This window comes from Schistocerca piceifrons, chromosome 6, assembly GCF_021461385.2.
Source record: "Schistocerca piceifrons isolate TAMUIC-IGC-003096 chromosome 6, iqSchPice1.1, whole genome shotgun sequence".
Lineage (NCBI taxonomy): Eukaryota > Metazoa > Arthropoda > Insecta > Orthoptera > Acrididae > Schistocerca > Schistocerca piceifrons.
Window position 1 is genome coordinate 398,652,621 of NC_060143.1, and position 21,892 is coordinate 398,674,512.

A 21,892-nucleotide genomic window follows, 5' to 3' on the forward strand; every position below is an offset into this window, starting at 1 on the left:
CGTGTCATTTCGCCTTAGCTTCCCTGCACTTCCTATTTATTTCATTTCTCAGGGACTTATATTTGCCAATTCCCGAAATTTCCTGAACATTTTTCTCCTACCTTCTGTCACCAATAAACTGAAGTATTTCCTCTGTTACTCACGGTTTCTTCACAGTTACCTTCTTTGTACCTATGTTTTTCTTTCCAACTTCAGTGATTGCCCTTCTTAGAGATGTCCACTCTTCAACAGTACTGCCTACTGAACTAGTCCTTATTGCTGTATCTATAGCCTTAGAGAGCTTCAAACGAATCACGTCATTCCTTAGTACATCTGTATCCCACTTCTTTGCGTATTGATTCTTCGTGGCTAATCTCTTCAACTTCAGCCTACTCTTCATCACTACTATATTGTGATCTGAGTCTGTATCTACTTCTGGGAACACCTTACAATCCAGTATCTGATTTCGGAATCTCCGTCTGACCATGATGTAGTCTAACTGAAATCTTCCTGTATCACCCGGCCTTTTCGAAGTAGACATTCTCCTGATTCTTGAAAAGAGTGTTCGCTATTGCTAGCTCAAATTTATTACGGAACTCAAGTAGTCTTTCTCCTCTCTCATTCTTTGTCCCTAGCACATGTTCTCTTGCATCCTTTTCTTCTATTCCTTTCTCTACAACTGCATTCCAGTACCCCATGACTATTAGATTTTCATCTCCCTTTACGTACTGTATTACCCTTTCAATATCTCCAGCTTGCGACGTCGGCATGAATACCTGAACTATCAATTCGTGTTGCTGTCGATTCTGAAAAGAACAACGCTATCACTGGTCTAGTCACATCCACGCCCCCTCATAGAAAACAGAGGTCGGGGGCTTGCACGCTCTGTAAACCAGGATAGTTGGTGATAAGTGGCATATCCGACGACAGGGGTAGGATTAGTTATGAATAGGAAAGTAGGGCGGAGTGTGTGTTCACAGTATCACTCACTCTCTCCGCCCTACCTTCCTATACATAACTAATCCTACCCCTGTTGTGCAATTTTCTGCTGCTGTTGTTATTACCGTATACTCATCTGACCAGAAATCCTTGTCTTCTTTCCATTTCATTTCACTGATCTCCACTGAATCTAAATTGAATATTTTCATTTCCCTTTTCAGATTTCTAGCTTCCCTAACACGTTAAGGCGTCTGACATTCCAAGCCCCGATTCGTAGAACGTTATCCTTTCGTTGGTTATTCAGTCTTTTGCTCATGGTCACCTCCTTGCTGGCTGTTCCCTCCCGGAGCTTGGGATGAGGGACTATTTCGGAGTCTCTTGCCAATGGAGAGATCAACATGACACTTCATTTACAGGCTACATGTTCTGTGGATTTACATTACGTGTCTTTAATGCAATGGTTTCCGTTGCCTCATTGCCTTGTGCATCCTCATGCCGTTGATCATTCATGGTTCTTCCGTCTTTGGGAGCAGTTTCCCACCCCAAGGACAACAGACTGTCCTAAAACTCTGTCTGCTCCTCAGCCCGTTTTGACAAGACCGTTTTCAGAATGAGGGTAACTTCTTTTACGGATTCTTCGACCGTCAGTGCTGATTATTAATCAAAATTTAAACGGTTGCGGTTTTTGAACCAGAGATCGAGGATGTTTTGATCACTAATCACAGACGCTATCCCTAGACCACGGATACAAGACCCCTAAGTGGAAGTTCAAACGGGTCGCATTACCAGTACTTCAGTATCCCACTTCCTGTCACAGAGATTCTTTCAGATGATTCTTTTAAACTTTAGTCTAACCTCTATAATTACTAAATTATGATCTGTTTCTTCATCTTATAATACATTATCTGATTTCGAAATCTGTCTTACAACAGTGTAATTCAGCTGGAACCTTCCCCTGTCTACCGGTAGGTTTCAAGTATATCTCTTCCTTTTGTAATTCTTGAACAGTTTGTTTAATCATCTTGTGGTGCTGCAGTTCTTCTTATGTCCATGCTTACTACGGAATGTGAAACACTTTTTTTCTGATTTGTTTCACCCAGACATGTTTCAGCACATTTTGCGCAATCTTCAGTGGGTTATTTTTTATTTTCTAACTGTAAAATTGTTGTTACTTATTAACATTTAGCGAAACTTTTGGTACATAATATTTACAATTGTGAATGAATAATTGTTGGAAAGTATTATACATCATTTGTTCATAGTTCACAGTTGAGATATTTATTAACGACCTGATGCACTATGTGTTGTTTATAACATTATGTCGAAGTTCTATTTATACCTAATTGGCAAAAAGAGTGGATGTACGCATTAGTTTACATACCTTACTTGGTACTATTAGACATTTATTTTGGTAGCTACTCTGCTACACAATCTAAAACTTCCCATGTGCGAAACAACAAAACGTAATTTTGTTTGTTAGTATCTGAAATTTATTGCAGAACTCAGTCTTTCTTCTTGCTCATTCATACTGCCAAGCCCATATTCTTCCGTAAACCTTTCTTCTATTCCTTTACCTACAACCGCTTCCCTCCCCCCCCCCCCCGTCCCCCCCCTCCCGCCCACCTGCCTTCCCCTTCTTCCTGATTATTAGGTTGTCATCTCCCTCAACATAAATACCCGTTCAATATCCTCATATACTTCCTCTGCCACTTCATTTCTGCTTGCGATATCGGCATGTATAGCTGAACTGTCGTTCAGGGTGTAACGTCTCCTGGCAAAACACATATAAGGTAAAAAAGGGAGAAAAGAATAATTGAACTGGATAGTTGTAATTGCGTGGACAAAGACTGTGAACTTTACATAATAAAGGGAAACCATTATGTGCCATGTTTTGTACTTGTATAGAATTATGTACCGATTTTGTAAAGATAGTATCTGCTTCTGCGAGTACCGAAAACGCCACAGACGATACTTATTAAATATTAAACAAAGATGAGAATATGTCACAACGAGTATAAATACTAGTGACCGAGCATTAATTTCTCTGTCGTCGTCTTGGAGTTACGTGAGTAGGAAGAGCCTGTGACGCTATATTGTATGCTTGTGTAGCATTCTTTTGTCAAGAGTGAGAGAACGACGCCATTAGGCACTGGTTTGTAAATGTGTGTAATAATTTAATCTGTCTAAATGTTTTGAATAGTTACTTAGTGAAAACTTGCATTATGATTTGTAATAAGCTTGCCTGGTATTTTATCCCATCCTTTTAAGACATTTTCAGTTACTTAAATATTATTCGTGGCGCAGAGCTGCGCTACGAACGAACGAGCCGCTGCCGCGGCGCATTCAAACTGCATTAAATGAAACCAATAATACCGCAAAGAAGCGGACAGGTAATAGTGAACCAAAATTATTTCTTCCAGCTTTCGGAATTGCAGGGCAGAGCAGCAGATTTTATGATGGGTTTTGCAGGTGAACGCGGGCTGCGGATGATATATTATTAACAGTGCAAAAAGATAATTTACCTTCATAACATAAAAGAAATCTTGCTGTGCGTAGTTCTGGTCTGGTAAATATTATAGTAACAACATCTTTTTCTCTGATAAGTATCATGTTCTCGTGTTAGTCGTGGTGCTTATTGTTGTTTTACTGTTAACAAAAATCCACTGCAAAATTTTTATGTTGAGCAAACATTGCGTACTGTAACATCAGTATTGATGAAGAAATAATTTTCAGTAATCTTTCCAATAACTGTAAAGTAAGGAAGATATGTTGAACTTTATAGCGAGTTACAGTAACGAAACACTGTTCCTTTAATAGAAAGCCAGATCCAGAATAATAAGAATATAATATATTTTGTTTTGTTGAAAATTAATGATCCAAAGAAAATCATAGCACAGCATCCCTAAAAAGCATTTCAAGGCTCTTTTCGTAGCAACATATTTCATCTCATATATTAGTTGTTACGCGAGCAATAAGCAAAGCAATAGAGACAGCGAAAAGGGCTTTGAGAACAACCCTTCGTTGAACTGTTCACAGTAGCTTACTCTCCTCACTCTCTTCCTATTCTGGCCGAATCCTATCTCCATTGTACCATTTCCTGCTGCTATGGATATTAATCTATTTTCGTCTGACCAAAAGTCCTTATCTTTTTTCAGTTTCACTTCACTGTCCCCCACGACATCTAGATTGAACTTTTTTCATGTCACTTTTTAGATTTTCTAGCTTTCCTACTACGTTCAAACTTCTGCCATTCCGCCTCGTAGAATGTTATACAGTCTTTCGTTATTCCATATCTTTTTCTCGTGGTTACCGCCTCCTCCTCCCAGAGATCGAAATGGGGGAATAATCCGGAACCTTTCGCCAATGTCACATTTTCAATTACAGGCCATATGTCCTGTGGGTACACATTGTGCGACTTCCATGAAGTGGTTTCCAGTGCTTTCTGCATTTTCATCATTGCTGATCTTCCGCCTTTTAGGGACAGTTTTCCACCGCAAGGCAAGAGTGTGCCTCTGTACGCTACTTCGCCCTCTATGATAAGACAATTGGCAGAATGAGGGTGACTTTTTATGTCAGAAATCTTCAGCAGCAGTTACCGATGATTTTCATTCAGAGAACACAGCAGCTGGATGTGGGGAAATCCACTGACATAAGGGGATTTTGATTGATTGTTACGGCCTGGCAAAACAGATTGTTATAGCCCGGTCCTTGGAACTAACATCTCGGCATTGGATCTCCGAATTACTGAAGCTGGTCGGCTGTATGTGTACTGTCGTGAGTATCAGTGAAAAGTAGTTGAAGAACGGCGATGAAATTACGAGTACGTGACAGGGTCCTTACGTCCAGGCGCCCTCACAGAAAGCTCTGTAAATCAGAATAGGCGGCAATCTGTGGCAGATACGTCGACAGAATGCAGTGATGGTGCAGCCACAAGTGTTTCGTGACACACATTTCAGTGCTTATTGTTGAACATGCGGATCAACGGCAGACCACCCTTAAGTGTTTACTTGCTCACCCAATGACATGGTTATGGTGATTGGAACGTGGATCAGTGGAAAAGTGTCGTCGTGTTGGAAGAATCAGAGGTTTTTTTGCACCAAGTCGACGGTCGTGTCCGAGGGCGTCGCTACCCTCGCGTCAAGCTGCTAGAAACATGTACCGAGCTACATACGCACTCCAGTGGATGAGTATTAAGATGTGGGGATATTCACTTGAGATTCCATGTCACCTCTGGCAGTAATCGAAGACACCAAGACAACTGTAGACTACGTGAATATTATTATGGATCATCTGCATGTTTATGTATTCAGACGGCGATGGAATCTACCAGCAGGATAATTGTCCGTGTCTTATGGCTAGGATCCTGCTATAGTGGTCCGATGAGCGTGATAATGAACATACGTTAATGTCTTGGAAACAAAATTTGCCATATTTCGAATCCGATGAACACACACTGGTCCATAATTTACAGGAATTGCATTACCAAGGATATAATGAACCCAGACCACGCACGCAAAGTTCGGAGCAGCGGACAGAGGTTCAGGGCACTTTCTTGCCCTTACAATGAGGAACTGCCATTAAAGGCGGTAAAATCAGTAATCAACGGAATGAAAATTGAGAAGGCAACGGAAACCACTGCGTTAAAGGACTCATATGTATCCACAGGACATGTGGCGTGCAATTCAAGATTCCTGATTAGTCTCTCATTCGGATCTCCTGCAGGAGACTGCCAAGGGAGAGATGACCATGAAAAATGCTTGAAAAAAGAACGAAAGGATAACATTCTAAGACTCGGAGCGTGGAATGTTAGGAGTTAGAACGCAGTAGGGAAGCAGTAAAATCTGAAAAAGGAAATGCTAAGGCTCAGTCTATGTACAGTGGGGGTCAGTGAAGTGAAATGGCAAGAAGACAAGTATTTCCGGACAGATAAGTATAGGGTAATACCAACACCAGCAGAAAATGGTGTAGCGGGACTAGATTATTTCTGAATAGGAAGATAGGACAGTGTGTTAATTACTGTGAACAGTTCAGTGATAGATCTTTCCTCGTCAGAACTAATACTAAACCAACACGACAGCAATAGAATGAAATTTTTATTCTACAGCGGAGTGTGCGCTGATATGACAGCAATAGTTCGGTTATACATGATGACGCCGCCAGCAGAAGATGAAGAGATACAGAAAGTATATAAGGATACTGAACGGGTAATTAAATACGTAAAAACTAGTAGTCAAGAGGGACTGGAATACGATGGTAGGAGAAGGAGTAGAAGAAAGGATTATTGGAGAATACGGCTCGGTACTAGGAATGAGAGAGGAGAGACGGAGTTCCGCAGTACGTTTCAGCTATCAATAGAGAATGGGAATGGAAATGGAAATAATGTCCCATGCTTCTTGACAGAGCGTAGGGGGACGATGCGGGAGACCCGCACCGCCGTACTAGGCAAGTTCCTAACGGAGGTTGTTTGCCGTTGCCTTCCTCCGACGTAATGGGGATGAATGACGATGATATAGACTACACAAGAACACCCCACCATCTCGGGGCAGGCGAAAATCCCTGACCCATCCGGGAATCGAACCCGGGACCCCTTGCTCGGGAAGCGAGAACGCTACCGTGAAACCACGAGCTGCGGACATTAATAGGGAATACCCTGTTCAAAGATAAGATGATGAGGTAGTATACTTCGGAAAGATATCAATTATATTACATCATGGTCAGGCATATCGAAATCAGATACTAGATTGAAAGGCGCTCCCAGGAGCAGATATAGACTCATATCAAAATTTGATAGTGATGAAGAGTAGGCTGCAATTTAAGAGATAAGTCAGGAAGAATCAGTGTCAAAGAATTGGGATACGGATGTAGTAAAGGAATGAAATCTTAATCGATGATCGCGAACGGCGTAGAGCGGTATGTGATCGGCCATAAGCAGATCTGTTGCAGCGGCTTAGCGGAACATTTTTGGGTGTGGCTAGACCGGTGTCGCTGTCTTCGATGCGGCTTGCAGCGACTATCTTTCCTAGCGGTTGCGTTGCGAGGTACCTGCTTTGCTTTGGCACCTCGCTCTTTGGACGGCATCACACTCATCGTAACGTTGAGTGTGGTGATGTGACTTCTTTAGTGGTGATTCGTACTTCGGATGAATACGTCAAGGTTGTTGCTATCTCAACACGCGGATTATGTACCAGATTCAGGTTTCACAATTTCTCTGAACGCCTCAGCAACACAAATTTTAAGCCGTGCTATAGGAGCACTCATCAGTTATTTACGCGAAGCAGACGTAAAATAGACGACTACACTGCAGAGGAAAGTAGTGAAAGTGAAAACGGAACGGAAACTCTATCATTCAGATGGCTCTGTTTACCCCATAGCCATTCCCAAAAAGTCATATAATTTGTTAAACATACTTTACGAAGCTATTTTTATTACACTCTGCGAGGTGGCGTGGGCAGTGGGGTAGTGGACATAGAATCAAGGTGATCGAAAGGCTAACAAAAAGGTTAGCAGTCAAAAACTGTCCCTGCTAAAAATTGATAAAGTGCCAGTAGGATTCGTGCAAGGAGGGCTTCGTGCAAACTTTATGTAGTTCATCCAACCTGGGAATCGAGAATCTCAATGACTTTGCCTGTTTTCGATACAGAAATTGAGACAGTATCAAAGTCTCTACAGTAGACGCTCAGACTAGCCCGAACATACAGAAAGAAGTGATGAGGGCACCTTAGTTCATATACGTAGATACAAAAGATTTAATAAATTATTTACTTATTAAAACATGACTGAAATTTTATGTTTGCAAGCTGTAATATTCGTCTATTATGCTTTTCACAGATGATGAACGGAATGTATATTCTAATGCCAAAAAAATATTTTTGTGTAATATTACAGTTTCACAATTGTCAGGGTTTTTACTTTATCTGCATTCTGAAACGTTGCTTCTTGCGATTCTACGTCAAAGGGAAGTACCCTAAAGGTTTTGATGAGTGAGTGAGTTTGCGAGTATCAAAATATGTGACATAAATGATCGAATCTTTTGATTTCTTTGACTTAGAGGCTTAAATTTTTTACACCGCCAAGGGCCCCTAGACCTTAGTGACATAATTGTGAATTTGATACACCAAACTGTCGACGAGAGAAAGAGGGGTTAACAGACGGACAAACAGACGGATAAGAAAAAATTATTCGTGTTGTATAACTAAGATTTCTCAGAGTTTTTCCTTCACCTCTACTGTTGATTATTGACAAATTTAATGATTCCAGGTCAACAGGAAGTACCGTAGAGGTTTTTATGAGGGGGGGGGGGGGGCTGCGAGTTTCAACATGTGTGACGTAAGTGGCCGAATCTTTTGACTAAATTGACCCAGAAGCTTAAATTATTACACCAAGTGATCATGGACTTCAATATGACATAAATCTGAACTCAATACATTTACTCGTTCTTTAAAGAAAGGGTTCTTTGCAGTCGGACAGACAGACACAGGCGGACGGACAACAACGCGGTTAAGGCATGGAACCCTAAAAAGGGTATAAATTGGTGTCTAGCGGAGTGGAGAGGTGGCCATTAAGATAAAACTGTGATGGCCTGGGGGAGCAGGAGACAGATGCGTGTTAACGGTACAAGTGCCAGCCAGCATGAAGCAGCGCGTCTCCGCGCAGACCCTTGCGTGTCCGCGCCTGTTGCACCAGCTTGCTTCTCCTACGCTACCTCTCTGGCTGAGGAGGTTGAACAAAGTTCACTGAAGGCGTTCATTCTTCAGTACCTTTCTCTGCAAGTACCCCACGACGAAGGCGTGATGCTGTTGGCGGCCTGGGTAGCATCCAAGCTTGTTAGGATGTCTCAAGAACGAAAATTTATTAAAAAAAAACATATCGCCTCTACACTTTCCAGGGAGGGAGGGGGAGATACTCGTACAATACTATGTAGCCTGAGAAGCTAGTTTTATTAATTGTAGTATTTACATGAAGTTAATACATTGGAATCCATTACAACTGCTTTTATTTCCATATAATTTATCTCCACACATCAAAAAAAGTTTTGCATCACCTGGTTTCCCAGAACTGCTGAAGATAGACGTTGACTGTGGATATTGTATCACAGACACTGTCCCTTTGACAGTTCAGAGATGTCGCTAAACCGCCCAAAGATGTAAACAACCATGCATGAGCAGCACCTGTTAGACGGAGGGGGTCCGACAGCCGATTAGTTCGTCATTCCACCAAGAAGGAGGTACACGGCTCGTGTTTTCTGTAGTTCAATCATGCCTAGACGGTCAATACCGCGGTTCGATCGCGTCCGCATTGTTACTTTGTGCCACGAAGGGCTCTCAACAGAGGAAGTGTCCATGCGTCTCGCAGTGAACCAAAGCGATGTTGTTCGGACATGGAGGAGATACAGAGAGACAGGAACTGCTTATGACAGGCCCCTCTCAGGCAACCCAAAGGCTACTACTGCAGTGGATGACAGCTACCTACGGATTAGAGCTCGGAGGAACCCTGAGAGCAACGCCACCATGTTGAACAATGTTTTTCGTGCAGCCACAGGACGTCGTGTTACGACTCAAACTGTGCGCAGTAGATTGCATGATGAGCAACTTCACTCTCAACGTCCATGGCGAGGTCCATATTTGCAACCACGACACCATGCAGCACGGTACAGATGGGCCCAACATGCCGAATGGACCGCTCAGGATTGGCGTCACGTTCTTTTCACCGACGAGTGTTGCATATGCCCTCAACTAGACAATCGTCGGAGACGTGTTTGGAGGCAACCCGGTCAGGCTGAACGCCTTAGACACGCTGTCCAGCGAATGCAGCAAGGTGGAGATTCAATGATGTTTTGGGGTGGCATTATGTGGTGCCGACGTACGCCGCTGCTGGTCATGGGAGGCGCCTTAACGGCAGTACGATAAGTGAATGCCATCCTCCGACCGATAGTTCAACCATATCGGCAGCATATTGGTGAGGAACTCGTCTTCATGAACAACTCGCGCTCCCATCGTGCACATCTTGCGAATGACGTCCTTCAGGATAACGACATCGCTCGACTAGTGGCCAGCATGGTCTCCAGACATGAACCCTATCGAACTTGCCTGGGATTGGAAAGGGCTGTTTATGGGCAACTTGACCCACCAGGTACCCTGAGGGATCCACGCCGAAACGCCGTTGAGGGGTGGGAAAATCTGAACCAACAGTGCCTCGATGAACTTGTGGATAGTATGCCACGACGAGTACAGGAATGCATCAATGCAAGGGCACGTGCTACTGGGTATTCGAGGTACCCGTGTGTACAGAAGTCTGGACCACCACCTCTGAAGGTCTCTCTGTATGGTGGTACAACGTGTAATGTGTGGTTTTTATGAGCAATAGAAGGGGCGGAAATGATTGTTGTTCTCTCTTCCATTTTTCTGTACAGGTCCCGGAACTCTCGGAACCGAGGTGATGCAAAACTTCTTTTGATGTGTGTATTTTGAAGCACAGGTAAAGGGGCAGTAGTTATCTTGTCCAAAAATGCTTAATAGTGCAGCATGAGGTATCGCAAACATAACAATTACTATCTTTCCATTACCAATTAAATTAAAAAATAAACAATATTTGGTCCATTCTATTTACTAAAATGTTAGGATTATGCTCCCGTGTGTTCCTTCTTGAGGCAGAGCATTAGCAGCCAGAATTGTACTTCGGCACATTTGATAACCTGGTGTTAAGTCTCTGTGCTGGCATCGAACAAATCTCCACTTTCATATAGCGCACGTAATATGGCATTATGCTAGTGCGTTAGATGTCTCTTACATGTGGCTCCAACTGGGTCCAAAAGGGACTTGATTTAATGCATAACGCAATGTAAGATATTCCATTTTTGCTGTATGATGCTTTTACAATTTAATTTTATGCTAGCTGGCTAAATGATTCGAATTGGGTTTCATCCAAAAATACAACGCACACAGAAATAGCGAAATAAAGCATTAAGTTCGCTGCTGAACAACTTCAATCAAATTCATTGTTTGCGTTAACATTTATCACATGCTCATACATACTGTTGCGGACTTCCATTCATTACATTCCGAATGGCTGCAATATAAGCAGGATACTCACCTGTAGTAAACTTCATTTTTCCGAATTCACCACATACTGAACAAATTGTTCCTATACAGAATTCATATCATCTAGTTCGTCATTATAGAAGTTAGTCAAGTCTACCCCTTCAGATTCACACAATGAAAATTGAAGTTGTCTCTTATTTATATATTTCTTCTTAGCACTGCCTATTTGCTTCTTCGTAATGTCTTCTTTCTGAGTTTCGCATTTACTTCCACTTTGTTTCTACATCTACATGAATACTCTTGAATTTTCAACGTCTGATTGCGTGGCGTAACAGCGAAAATTGTGAAATATTGCTTTTCGCCGCTTAGGTTTCTCCTTTCGTTTAGTACACTCCCTGTTGCTAAACAAAAGCGAAATTGATGTATTTACAGCACTGATCATCACTGGAGATTTCAAAGTTGGTGCACTATGCCTAATTTTTTCAACTAGTTCGATGTTCACCCATGTTTTTGGTCAAGAATGAATGGTAGATCATTGCGTTCTTCACCCCTTTTACTCCTACATTTAGTACGGCTAACAGATTATGGTGAGTTCCTATGCCTACCATTTCTCGGACGAAAAATTTTCACGATTTTATTAAAGCCACTGTTTTTTCCACTGTCGCTACTTTGACACAAGTTTCGTTCAGTATCACAGCAAATACATATGGGGTGATATTTATATTTTGGCCGCAGTTAATGTACATGTCACGTACTCCATTATGAGCATTTTGAGGGGTAGAAAAAAACCTGAGATCTAAAACCTGTGATAAGTGAGGTGTATGGCGTGGAATAGTTAGCATTGTTATCCCATTTTTTTTTTTTACAACATTTGAAGACTCGAAATGATATATGACAGGAATGGTTGTCCAGATTGGCCAGTATAGGGGTTTGTGTTCCAATTTTGTCAACAGTAAACACCCTACGTTCTGTGAATTTATATTTCTCAAGCAGATACTCCAAACTATCAAAATACTGTTTCAAGAAATGCTCTTTGAAAGTAAATTATTCGGATTATGCTTATTAATACTCCTGGCTGTCTGAAGCATATTTCTGTCTGTTTATCCAGAAAAGGCAGTAGAAATTATTTCCAGCCAGTTCTATCACATTGATAAAATCATTACGAATGTAGCTGTCTTCACATGTAGATCATACAGAGTCATCCAACAGAAAATATTCGAAAGTTTTAATACATAAGATGCTACATTCGTATTCTTCAAAAAATACAGGTGATGGTTCTAAATTAAGTTATTTTGCTTCACTGTATTCCAATTTAGCTTTCTTTCGCAATGTTGCTTCCGTTGTGCTTTTCATAATTTAAGCTGTCATGAACAACACTATTTACGTTTTTCAGGCCATGCGATTTTCAGGAGTTTCTGCCCGTATGCCTGGTGTCACTCAGCCTCAGTATGCACACCACAGTTCCATATGTAGTCCTGGTAAATAATTTATCCATATACTTCCGTCAGTAGGAGTTCGGTGTGGCCGAGCGGTTCTAGGCGCTTCATTCCGAAACCGCGCTGCTGCTACGTCGCAGATTTGAATCCTGTCTCGGACATGGTTGTGTGTGATGTCCTTAGGTTAGTTAGGTTTAAGTAGTTCTAAGTCTAGGTGCCGATGACCTCAGATGCTAACTCCCGTGGTGCTTAGAGCCATTTGAGTCATTTTTGAACATTTTCAGAAATTTCCTTCTCAAATGTCGGTACTACTAGACCTCTTTTGGTAAGGAATGCTCTTTTTGCAAGTGCTAGTCTGCCTTTTAAGTCCTTCTCGCTCAGTCCGTCGGGGGTTATTTTGCTGCTTACGTAGCAGCTCATCTACTTCGTGATTTCCAGTTCTGATAAGTTTCTCACTGTTCTCATTTATGCTACTTGTTATTGCTTTCGTCTCCGATTTACTCTCAATCCACATTCTGTACTTATTAGACTGTTCATTCCATTCAACATATCACTCCACTTTTGTGTAAGGGCGCTAATAATCTCGGCGTTGAGCGCCCGTAAGCTGCAAAACAAACACACACACACACACACACACACACACACACACACACACACACACACACACACACGGTTCTTGTACATACTGGATATTCCCGTCTTTCCCTTTAGATCTATTTTTCTCAGAATTTCGAACATCTTATAGCCGCCCTTGGCAATCCTCATCTGTGGATGGACTAGTCTGCAATCTTTTTCGGATGGAGAGGTCATATTGACACTTTTGCAGTTATAGGCCAGAGGGTGACGGTTCAAACTCGCGTCCTGCCATCCTGATTTAGGTTTTTCGTGATTTACGGTCCATTTTTTAAAGCTCGGAACATAGATTGGGGTGCCCTGGTGTCTTAGAATAAGCTGTGAGCAATAAAGGGGACTACGACTACGTCTTCTCTTCCTGCTTCTCGTAGGGGATCTGCCATTATCTATCGGCATCGCATTGGCCACACCTGCTGAACCACGGCCACATCCAACGGTTTGAGGATCCACCCCACTTTGGTAGTGGTGCTGCTCTGACAGTGGCTCACATCCTACTAGACTGCCACAATTTGGCCACCTTACGGCTAGAGGGCGATGCCGAAGCGGCCAATCAGGTTTTGCGTTTTAGCTTGGAATGTGGTTTCTACCCGTGTGAGGCAGGTGACATTACATAGCGAGGTGGCTCAGTGGTTAGCACACTGGACTCGCATTAGGGCGGATGACGGTTCAAACCCGCATCCGGCCATCCTGATTTAGGTTTTCCGTGATTTCCCTAAATCGCTTCAGGCAAATACCGGGATGGTTCCTGTGAAAAGGCACGCAGACTTCCTCCCCATTGTTCCCTAATCCGTTGGGACCAATGACCTCTATGTTTGGTCCCCTCCCAGAAATCACCCAACCAACCAGGGGACGTTGACGTCGGACGCTTGAGGTATTGGAGGTGTGCCCAGTCGCCTGCTTTGAGCCAGGGATCCATGGCTTTCCTTGCTCTGTGGTCCGCCGTAACACCTACCCTTCCCAAGAATTAAATTCTTCTTATCCTTTTACATCTGGCGTGGGTTTACTGTAGTCGTCGTTGTTCTCTTTCCTGGGATTTGTCAAGTTTTCGGCGCTGCTAGTTCTGTTGCGCTAATGGAAGGTGTGGATGATGTCCCATACTCCGAGGAGCTTAGGGGACGATGCGGGAAACCCGCACAGTTGTACTAGGCAAGGTCCTAGGGGAGGTGGTTTGCCATTGCCTTCCTCCGACCTTATGGGGATGAATGATGATGATGAAGGCGACACGACAACACCCAGTCATCTAGAGGCAGGGAAAATCCCTGACTCCGCCGGGAATCGAACCCGGGACCCCGTGCGCGGGAAGCGAGAACGCTACCGTAAGATCACGAGCTGCTGCTGAAGGTGTGGAAACACCAGTCGAATGCAGAGGGTGCATTTCCCATCGCATGACATGTCCCGGGGGCCTCAGTTGCTTTCTGGGCGGAACAACTCACCCACCTTAACCTCTTACTCCTCTCTCACTTCGGCTCGCTTCAAACTCTTGATTTGATAAATTTTCTTTACAGTCGTGTTCATTAGGATTTTTCTTGTGTCTGCTCCCCCAGGCGCTTTTCCCAGTTCGAAGCATAAAGAACAGTGGGAGTAATGACCTCGTAGTTTGGTTCTTTTAGCTCCGTCAATTAAGGTGAACATGCAGCTGCCGTCCATAGCAAACTACAACCTTTGAGTCATGTTCGTATCCTTCAGTGAGCCAAAAGCTTGGGTTACCTTCCTTCGTGAAAGGACTGAAGTACATGGGTTAAATAAAAATTTGCAGACACCTCGAAAAATGCATGTCTGAAATTCAGGTGCCAGCAAAGACTGCAGGTGGTACTGTTGAATTTGACCACGAACGGCACTTGTTAAATGTTCTCAGTACGTTGCAAGTGTCAGTCGTAGTCAGAACAGTGTTCTGTGTAGTTGCCAGAGCTGACTCCATGGAACATGGTCGTATGGTGGGCGCTTCTGTAACTAAGGAAGGTAAAGTGTGTAAAGTTTTGAGAGGTACCAAATTGAAGATTTAAACCTTGTATACGAAACGAGGAAAACGATCATTTAAGTCACAAAGCGGATCGAAGGGTTTGTTGACAGACGACCATTGAAGATGATTGTGATGAAAAATAAGAGACGACGGCTGTAAAAGTCACTGCAGAACTGAATGTTACAATCGTGAACACTGTCAGCAACAAAGCTCCATAAGATGGGAATTACAGGGCGAGCTGTAGTTGCAAAACCAGACATCAGTAATGTAAAAGCTCTCAACAGAAAATCATTGTGCCGAAGCCGTAAAACCTAGACCTGTATTCAGCAGGCGCCATACGCAATTGAGTGCACTGCAAGGTCGTATTACTGCCAACGATTGTGTGACCATTTTGGCTGATCAGATCCAACCTATGGAACAATGTCTGTTACCGAATGGTTATAGTGTCATCCAAGATGACAGGGCCGCGGTTCGCGTAGCTCGCTCGGATCGTTCAGGACTGGTTTTGTGAATACGAAGAAGAGTTGTTTTTTCCGCGGTCACCAGTCAGGAGATCTCAATATGTGGTCCACTTTCGATAAGGGTGCGAGATCGCTATCCGCTTCCATCATCGTTACCAGTATGTGACCCTATTTTTCAGGAAGAATTGTAGAACTTCTACTTGAAAACCATAAAGGACCTCTGTTTACCCATTCTGAGTAGATCTGAACCTGTCTGCAATGCCAACGGTTTTCCTACATCATATTAGGCATCGTAATGTATCGTGCTTTTGCTTTTTCCCTTTAAAAGGTTGCTAAGCGCCACAGCGTAGGAGACCTGTTCCACAGGGACGCTATCTACCTAGTAGCATCCAGGTTGTACACGCCTTTCAGCGCTACGTACACCATGCTAATTCGGTCCTGCATAGCACATATTGTTTTAGGTTCCGATGAGAGTTTTTAATACATTGCAGCCAAGCGCCTACAGTTCCCGGCTACCTGCACAACACATTAGTCAGGCGGGTCCCGGACCGGCTAGGGGCCAGCCTGTCGGCCGTCAAGCAGAAACCAAGTCAAGCTAATAGCTGCCAGGAGGCTTTAGATAGCCCGCTAGAGATCGCCACATGAACAGTCTAGTTTGTTAGGCATAGACTCATGACAGAAAATAGTGCGCGGACTCTTCTGCCACGGACAGCTCGCCTAAGCCTGAGTACAGACCACAGAAGGCAGTCTTCACCGTGTAAGCGTCTAGGCGAGGCCCGGAGAGCAACAGCCCTTCCACAATCAGGTAATTACTGTGGTGAGTACGGGAAGACGTGTCGCAGTTCACCGCCAGCTACTCCACAGATTCGTCCTCCCGGGGCAACCATAATTTTTCGGACCACGTGTCATATACGACACCGTATCAACAGTTTGGACTTCTAATTGATACTGTAATTAATTTTGGCTTTACCAAACTCTAAGTTCTCTCATCCATTGTGCAAGTTGACTATCAGTGATTGGTGTTCGACTCCAGAAAATTTAACTGATCTACTTGTCATTATTCTAGCGTACGTTGACAGCCGTCAGCTTAATATCAGTTGATTGACGTACATTTTATTACAGGCCATCCACCAGAACTAGTTAGTTAATGTATTCAGTGTCATTCTTACTAGAAATGGCCTTCTGCTGTCTGGGCATTTAGCTAGAAATTATTTGTTCTTGTTGTACTTCGGCCTTCAGCCCAATTAATATTTCTTATTTCAGCCTTTCACCCGCAGTTCACCACCACTGGAAAGGGATTTGTGTTTAGGTGTTTCCAGAAAATAAACTTTGTTTTACATCCTGAGAACCATTCTTGTCCACTGACGGTTGATAACACTTTTGACGTGCGGATGCCCTATCCAGAAGATTTTTATTCTTGTTTTATGCCCTGTTGTGGCAACTGACGAATGAAGCAGCTCACACAATCTGATAATGCTTCACAGGGGCGAAACGCGTAGGCAGTATTATTAAAAACAGTTTCGCAAACGAGACTGAGTTTATTAAAAAAATATAACTGGTTGCTATACCAGACAGACTGTGATAAAATAGAGCGAGGATTAAGTATCTCACTATTGTCTACATTTTTTTGTGATTATGGGCCTGTTCATGCGTAAATTAAATTTTTGTGTGGTACTGTTTGTCCAGAATCAGCAAAAACATGTAGCGATGGATTAGAGATCAAAGACAGCAGTTAAGATGTGTAGGACTAAAACCAGCCTGTTAGGAAACGTCCTTCTAATCACGTATCTTTATGCTAGTTTCAAATCAGTGGCGATGTGCAAAGACTAGCTATGTACAAGTTCATGGCAGTCACAATCTTTGACTGCATAGCGAAAGTGTATTTGTAAGTGGTACTTTAGAAGGCATACCTCTCTGATCATTTAAGAGGGCAATTGAGAAGTAAGTTAGATGGACCATACAGACGGAGACAAGGCATATTTGCATTTTCAGAGACTGCTGGGGTTGTTCTGCTCATGGTGTGGACGCTGCTTGCAACATTCATCACTTTATCTGTTAAGACCAGACATCTTTGTGTAATGTTCTACTGCAGTGGCTATTTCTACGCTGCAACCTACAAGAATTCATGGTGAGAATGTTGCCTGATAGCGCATTTTGGCATCAAATTCTACTTGCTTTTCTGCTCTGTAGAATTGCATCCTCTGTGACTGAGGTAACCCGGTGTTCCAATCAAGATATGCTATTCCACTTTCTAGGATCAATATCAAGATTTGTCAGTTATCCATCAATACAGGTCATGGTTCACATTGCTGTCCCTCATATTTTATACTACTGTGTGGGTTAGAAGTTTCATGGGATGCGTTTTTTCGTATTTTTGGTGATTTGTAATGATTCTATTTGACATTATCTCTTGGAGGACATACACTGATGAGCCAAAACAAATTTAAAGAATTAATCAAAATATAATAAATATTTAACTAATCTGATTCTAAATCATATTCACAATGTTAGTAAAACAATGATAATAAATTAAATAAATTCTAAATTTGAAGAGCTAAATTAATTGATCCTGTCCAAAAATCTGAAGATAAAATAAATGAAGATAACTATTTGAGTAGAAAACTTTTAAGTGATATTCATAAATTCTGTAAAATTAAAAATTAAAAAAATATTCTAATCTTAATAAACACCAATCAATATTATCAATAGTTGTGAGAAAAATATTGTTTATAATGATAATAAGAATTATTTTCAAAAACATCCAGTACATGAATATCAAGAAGTCAAGGAAAAAATTCACCAGAAATATTTATCAGGTTTCAATTTTCTAGATCATAAAGATTTTTCAAAAATCACCTAAATGAAGTCATAGAAAAGATCCTGCTTTTGAATTAAGAATAATAATGTATGAAAATGATGATATTGTTGAACAACAATTTTTAATCAAATCGAAGAAATTGTGACTGACTTAAATAATAGTTTAATTCAAAGAATAATAATTAAAGTTAAGATGAAATTTTATTGTAATTTTAAAAGATGAGAAGAAATTCAAGAATTGAATTTTAAAAGAACTAATCAAATGTTTTTAAGACCAACTGATTTAGAATATTATCAAGAATCAATGAATATACTATTAAGTGAAATGGAAGAAATGCAAAGGAAAAAATATGGTTGGTCTTTATTTTGTTTAGTTAGTTTGGAATTAAATGTTAATAAATGAAATCCAATTTTTGGTTCTTCTAATATTGATTTATCAAAAGAAATTAAAGATGGAAACCTGTAACATAAAAACACAGATCAAGAACGTTTTCTTTGGGCTATAAAAGCTGCATTATATCATTTGGATAAAAATTAGTTAACAATTATAAAAACATTGGATTAGAATTGGAAGAAAATTAATTTCCCTCTTCAGTTACCAGATACTCCAAAATTTGAAGAGATGTCAAGTATCTCAATGTTTATGTATATAAAAATAATTAAAAAAAAGAATCATTCTTTATCCACTTGTAACATATACAAAATAATCAAGAAAAACATGTTAATCATATTGGAATTCTAAATGAAAGTAATTCTCAGATATGTCTACATTGACTAAATCGCAAACAACTAAACACAAAACGAAAATTTTTATTTAAGATAGACATTTAAGATATTTTTATTAACAACAAAAATTAGACATTCATGAAAACAATTGTACAGAACACAAGGAACTAATAATAGATATGCTTGTAAAGCTACACAAACTGTAATTTAAAAATTATAGTAATACATTATGAGCTACTTCTGTAACTCATGGAGATTTCGAATGTTTGAAAGTCTTTTAATAAAAATGCCAAACAAATCCTGAAAAATATTGTATTAGCAATTATCAAAAACATACACCAGTTCCATAGAGTTATTACATTAAATAGTCTTATGGAAATAAGAAAAATCCAGTTACATATGCAGGTAAAGATGAAACACAAAAATCATTGAAAAGAAATGTTAAAAGAAAAATCAAGAGAAATACTAGAATATATGAACGAAATTTTCCAATGAGATTCTCTAAAGAACATGTAATTAATTATAAAAATTCAGAAACTTGTGACATTTATGGAAACGAATTTACTGTTGTTGAAAGGAAAGTAAAATGTCATTGTCATTTAACAGGGAAATATCGAGGGGTTGCACAAGAAGATTGCAGTCTTAATTACCAATTACATTTATTCTAGTTTATATTCACAATTTAACAAATTACTATGTTCATTTGTTTATTAATGAATTAGCAATTGATAATGAGAAAGATGCAATTCTAGATAAAGAACAAAAATGTATTTCTTTTAGACAACACGTTGAAGATGGATCAATTCTAAGAGTTATAGATAGATTTAAATTTAAGGCTTCCATTACTGATAAATTATATTACAAAAGAACAACTTAGAGAAACAGCTAAATATTTTCAGAAACAGCTAAATATTTTCAAGGTGAAATGTTGGTTTCAAAATTAGAGTGTTTAACCTTACAAAGATGTGGATTCCAAAGGAAAAGTTACAGGAAATTAAATTGCCTAAAAAGGAATGTTTGATTCAAAACTTAATAAATGTAATTTTCCTGTTGAAGATTGTGAAAGAGTAAAAACAGTTTGGAAAGAATTCAATATTAAAAATTTAGATGAATATACAAAATTTATGTGTATTAAATCGTATAAACCTGATCCTTTATGTATTTTACAGTCCCGGGATTATCTTGGGATTCTATGTTAAAAATGACAAAAACTGAATTAGATTAATTACATGATTATGATATGATTTTTTTACTTCAAAAAAGAATCTGTGGTAGAATGTGTCAAAGTATTAAAAGACATGCAAAATCAAATAACAAAACAGTTGAATTAGATTGCATATTTACATGCAAATAATGCACAGGAGTGAGCAATGTCTCAATTTTTACCATTTAAAAATTTCATTTTGGTTGAACCAAAATGATGTAATTCTGAAAGATGCGTAAAATGTCTGATTATAGATATGCTATATTATAGAACATCTTAGAAACTTTCATGATTTATGTAAAGATTTACCTATAGCATCTGATGGGGAAATAAATTACCACCTTTAAATAGCAAAGAAATATGTTTTACATGACAAATTTGAAACAATGTTCACATCCTGGACTGCAATTAAAGAAAATGCATAGAAAGTTTATAATTTGAAAAGTCAGATTGGTTGAAGAAATACATTTATTTTAATACAGAAATGAGATAAAAGGCAGCTTTTCTACGAGTTATTGAACAACTGTTTGGAAAAATACTGGAAAATATTACAAATGGACAAAATATTAAAATAACAGATCCAAGAAAATACATGAATTATATTCCAAAACAGAATTATGAACATACCACTCTATTTACAGAAAATTTTGTTGCAGTTAATGCAAAGTAAATTTAAATTGTGTTCAATAAGCCAGTTAAATTGGAATGAGTGTCCTAGATATTTCGAAAATAAAAATGCACAGTTTTCACTAAAATGTTCAAAAACCAAAATATTGTGAAAACATTGATTTATGGTATATGGATGTTGATTCTTTCATTAACAGTATAAGAACTGAAGATTTTTATAAAGATATGAAATAAATGATAAATGAATTTGATACAAGTGATTAACCAAAAGATAGTATTTATGAACTTCAAGTTAATTAGAAAATGTTACAAAAAATGAAGGTGAAAACTGTGAAAAAAATTGTTAAGAAACGTTAGTATAATATCGGGAATGTATCATTATGAAGTCGGTGAAGAAGAAGAGAAAAATATATAGGAGTTAAAAAATCAGTTTTGAAAAATGAAATTACTTTCAATGATTATAAATAATGTTTAACTGACAAAGTAAAACAATACAGAAAAAAGGGTTAAATAGGGTCATTTAAACATGAATTATTTACATTGAATGTAATAAAATTGTTTCAAGGTCTGATTTTAAACATGTTGCATTACCACATGGTCATTATATATTAAATCGACATCAAATAAAGGTGGTAAAAATGACACTTTAAGAGAACTAAACAGTTGCACAGAAGATTAAACAAAAACAAAAAGGTTAGCTTTTAATATTCATAATGGTACATTAATTTTTGATGTTAGTTCAAATAAAGTCCACAAAAAAATTTGCCACAAAACCATTCAACTTCTGGATAATAAAAGCTGCTCTTTATCTACTTTTTTGATATTTTAAAACTGTCTCATCTATTGAATGACCACAGTTACAAATATCTTTAGCGGAATTTCGAACTTCCTTTCCACATTTTTCACAAACAAATTTTTCAATATGCCAATTATGAAGAAGTTACGTTTGTTTCTTTTACCACCTTTGGAACTCCGTTTTCAAGGCAAATTTTATCTTATTTTTAATTTCTTTATGCCTTTTTCTTCATTTCAAACTCAACAAATCCTATTTTGACTTTCTATTTAAAGGAAAA

The 21,892-nt window shown here is 39.6% G+C and overlaps 1 protein-coding gene across 1 annotated transcript in view; it reads left to right on the forward strand.

Moving 5' to 3' along the window:
- Positions 1–16,090, forward strand: part of LOC124803343 (E3 ubiquitin-protein ligase BRE1A-like) — an 83,523-nt gene extending 67,433 nt beyond the window's left edge. Inside the window, exon 2 of the mRNA XM_047264529.1 lies at positions 15,937–16,090. Within this exon, the coding sequence (XP_047120485.1) occupies positions 15,937–16,090 (154 nt within the window). The remainder of the gene's footprint in view (positions 1–15,936) is intronic.
- Positions 16,091–21,892: the final 5,802 nt, after the last annotated feature.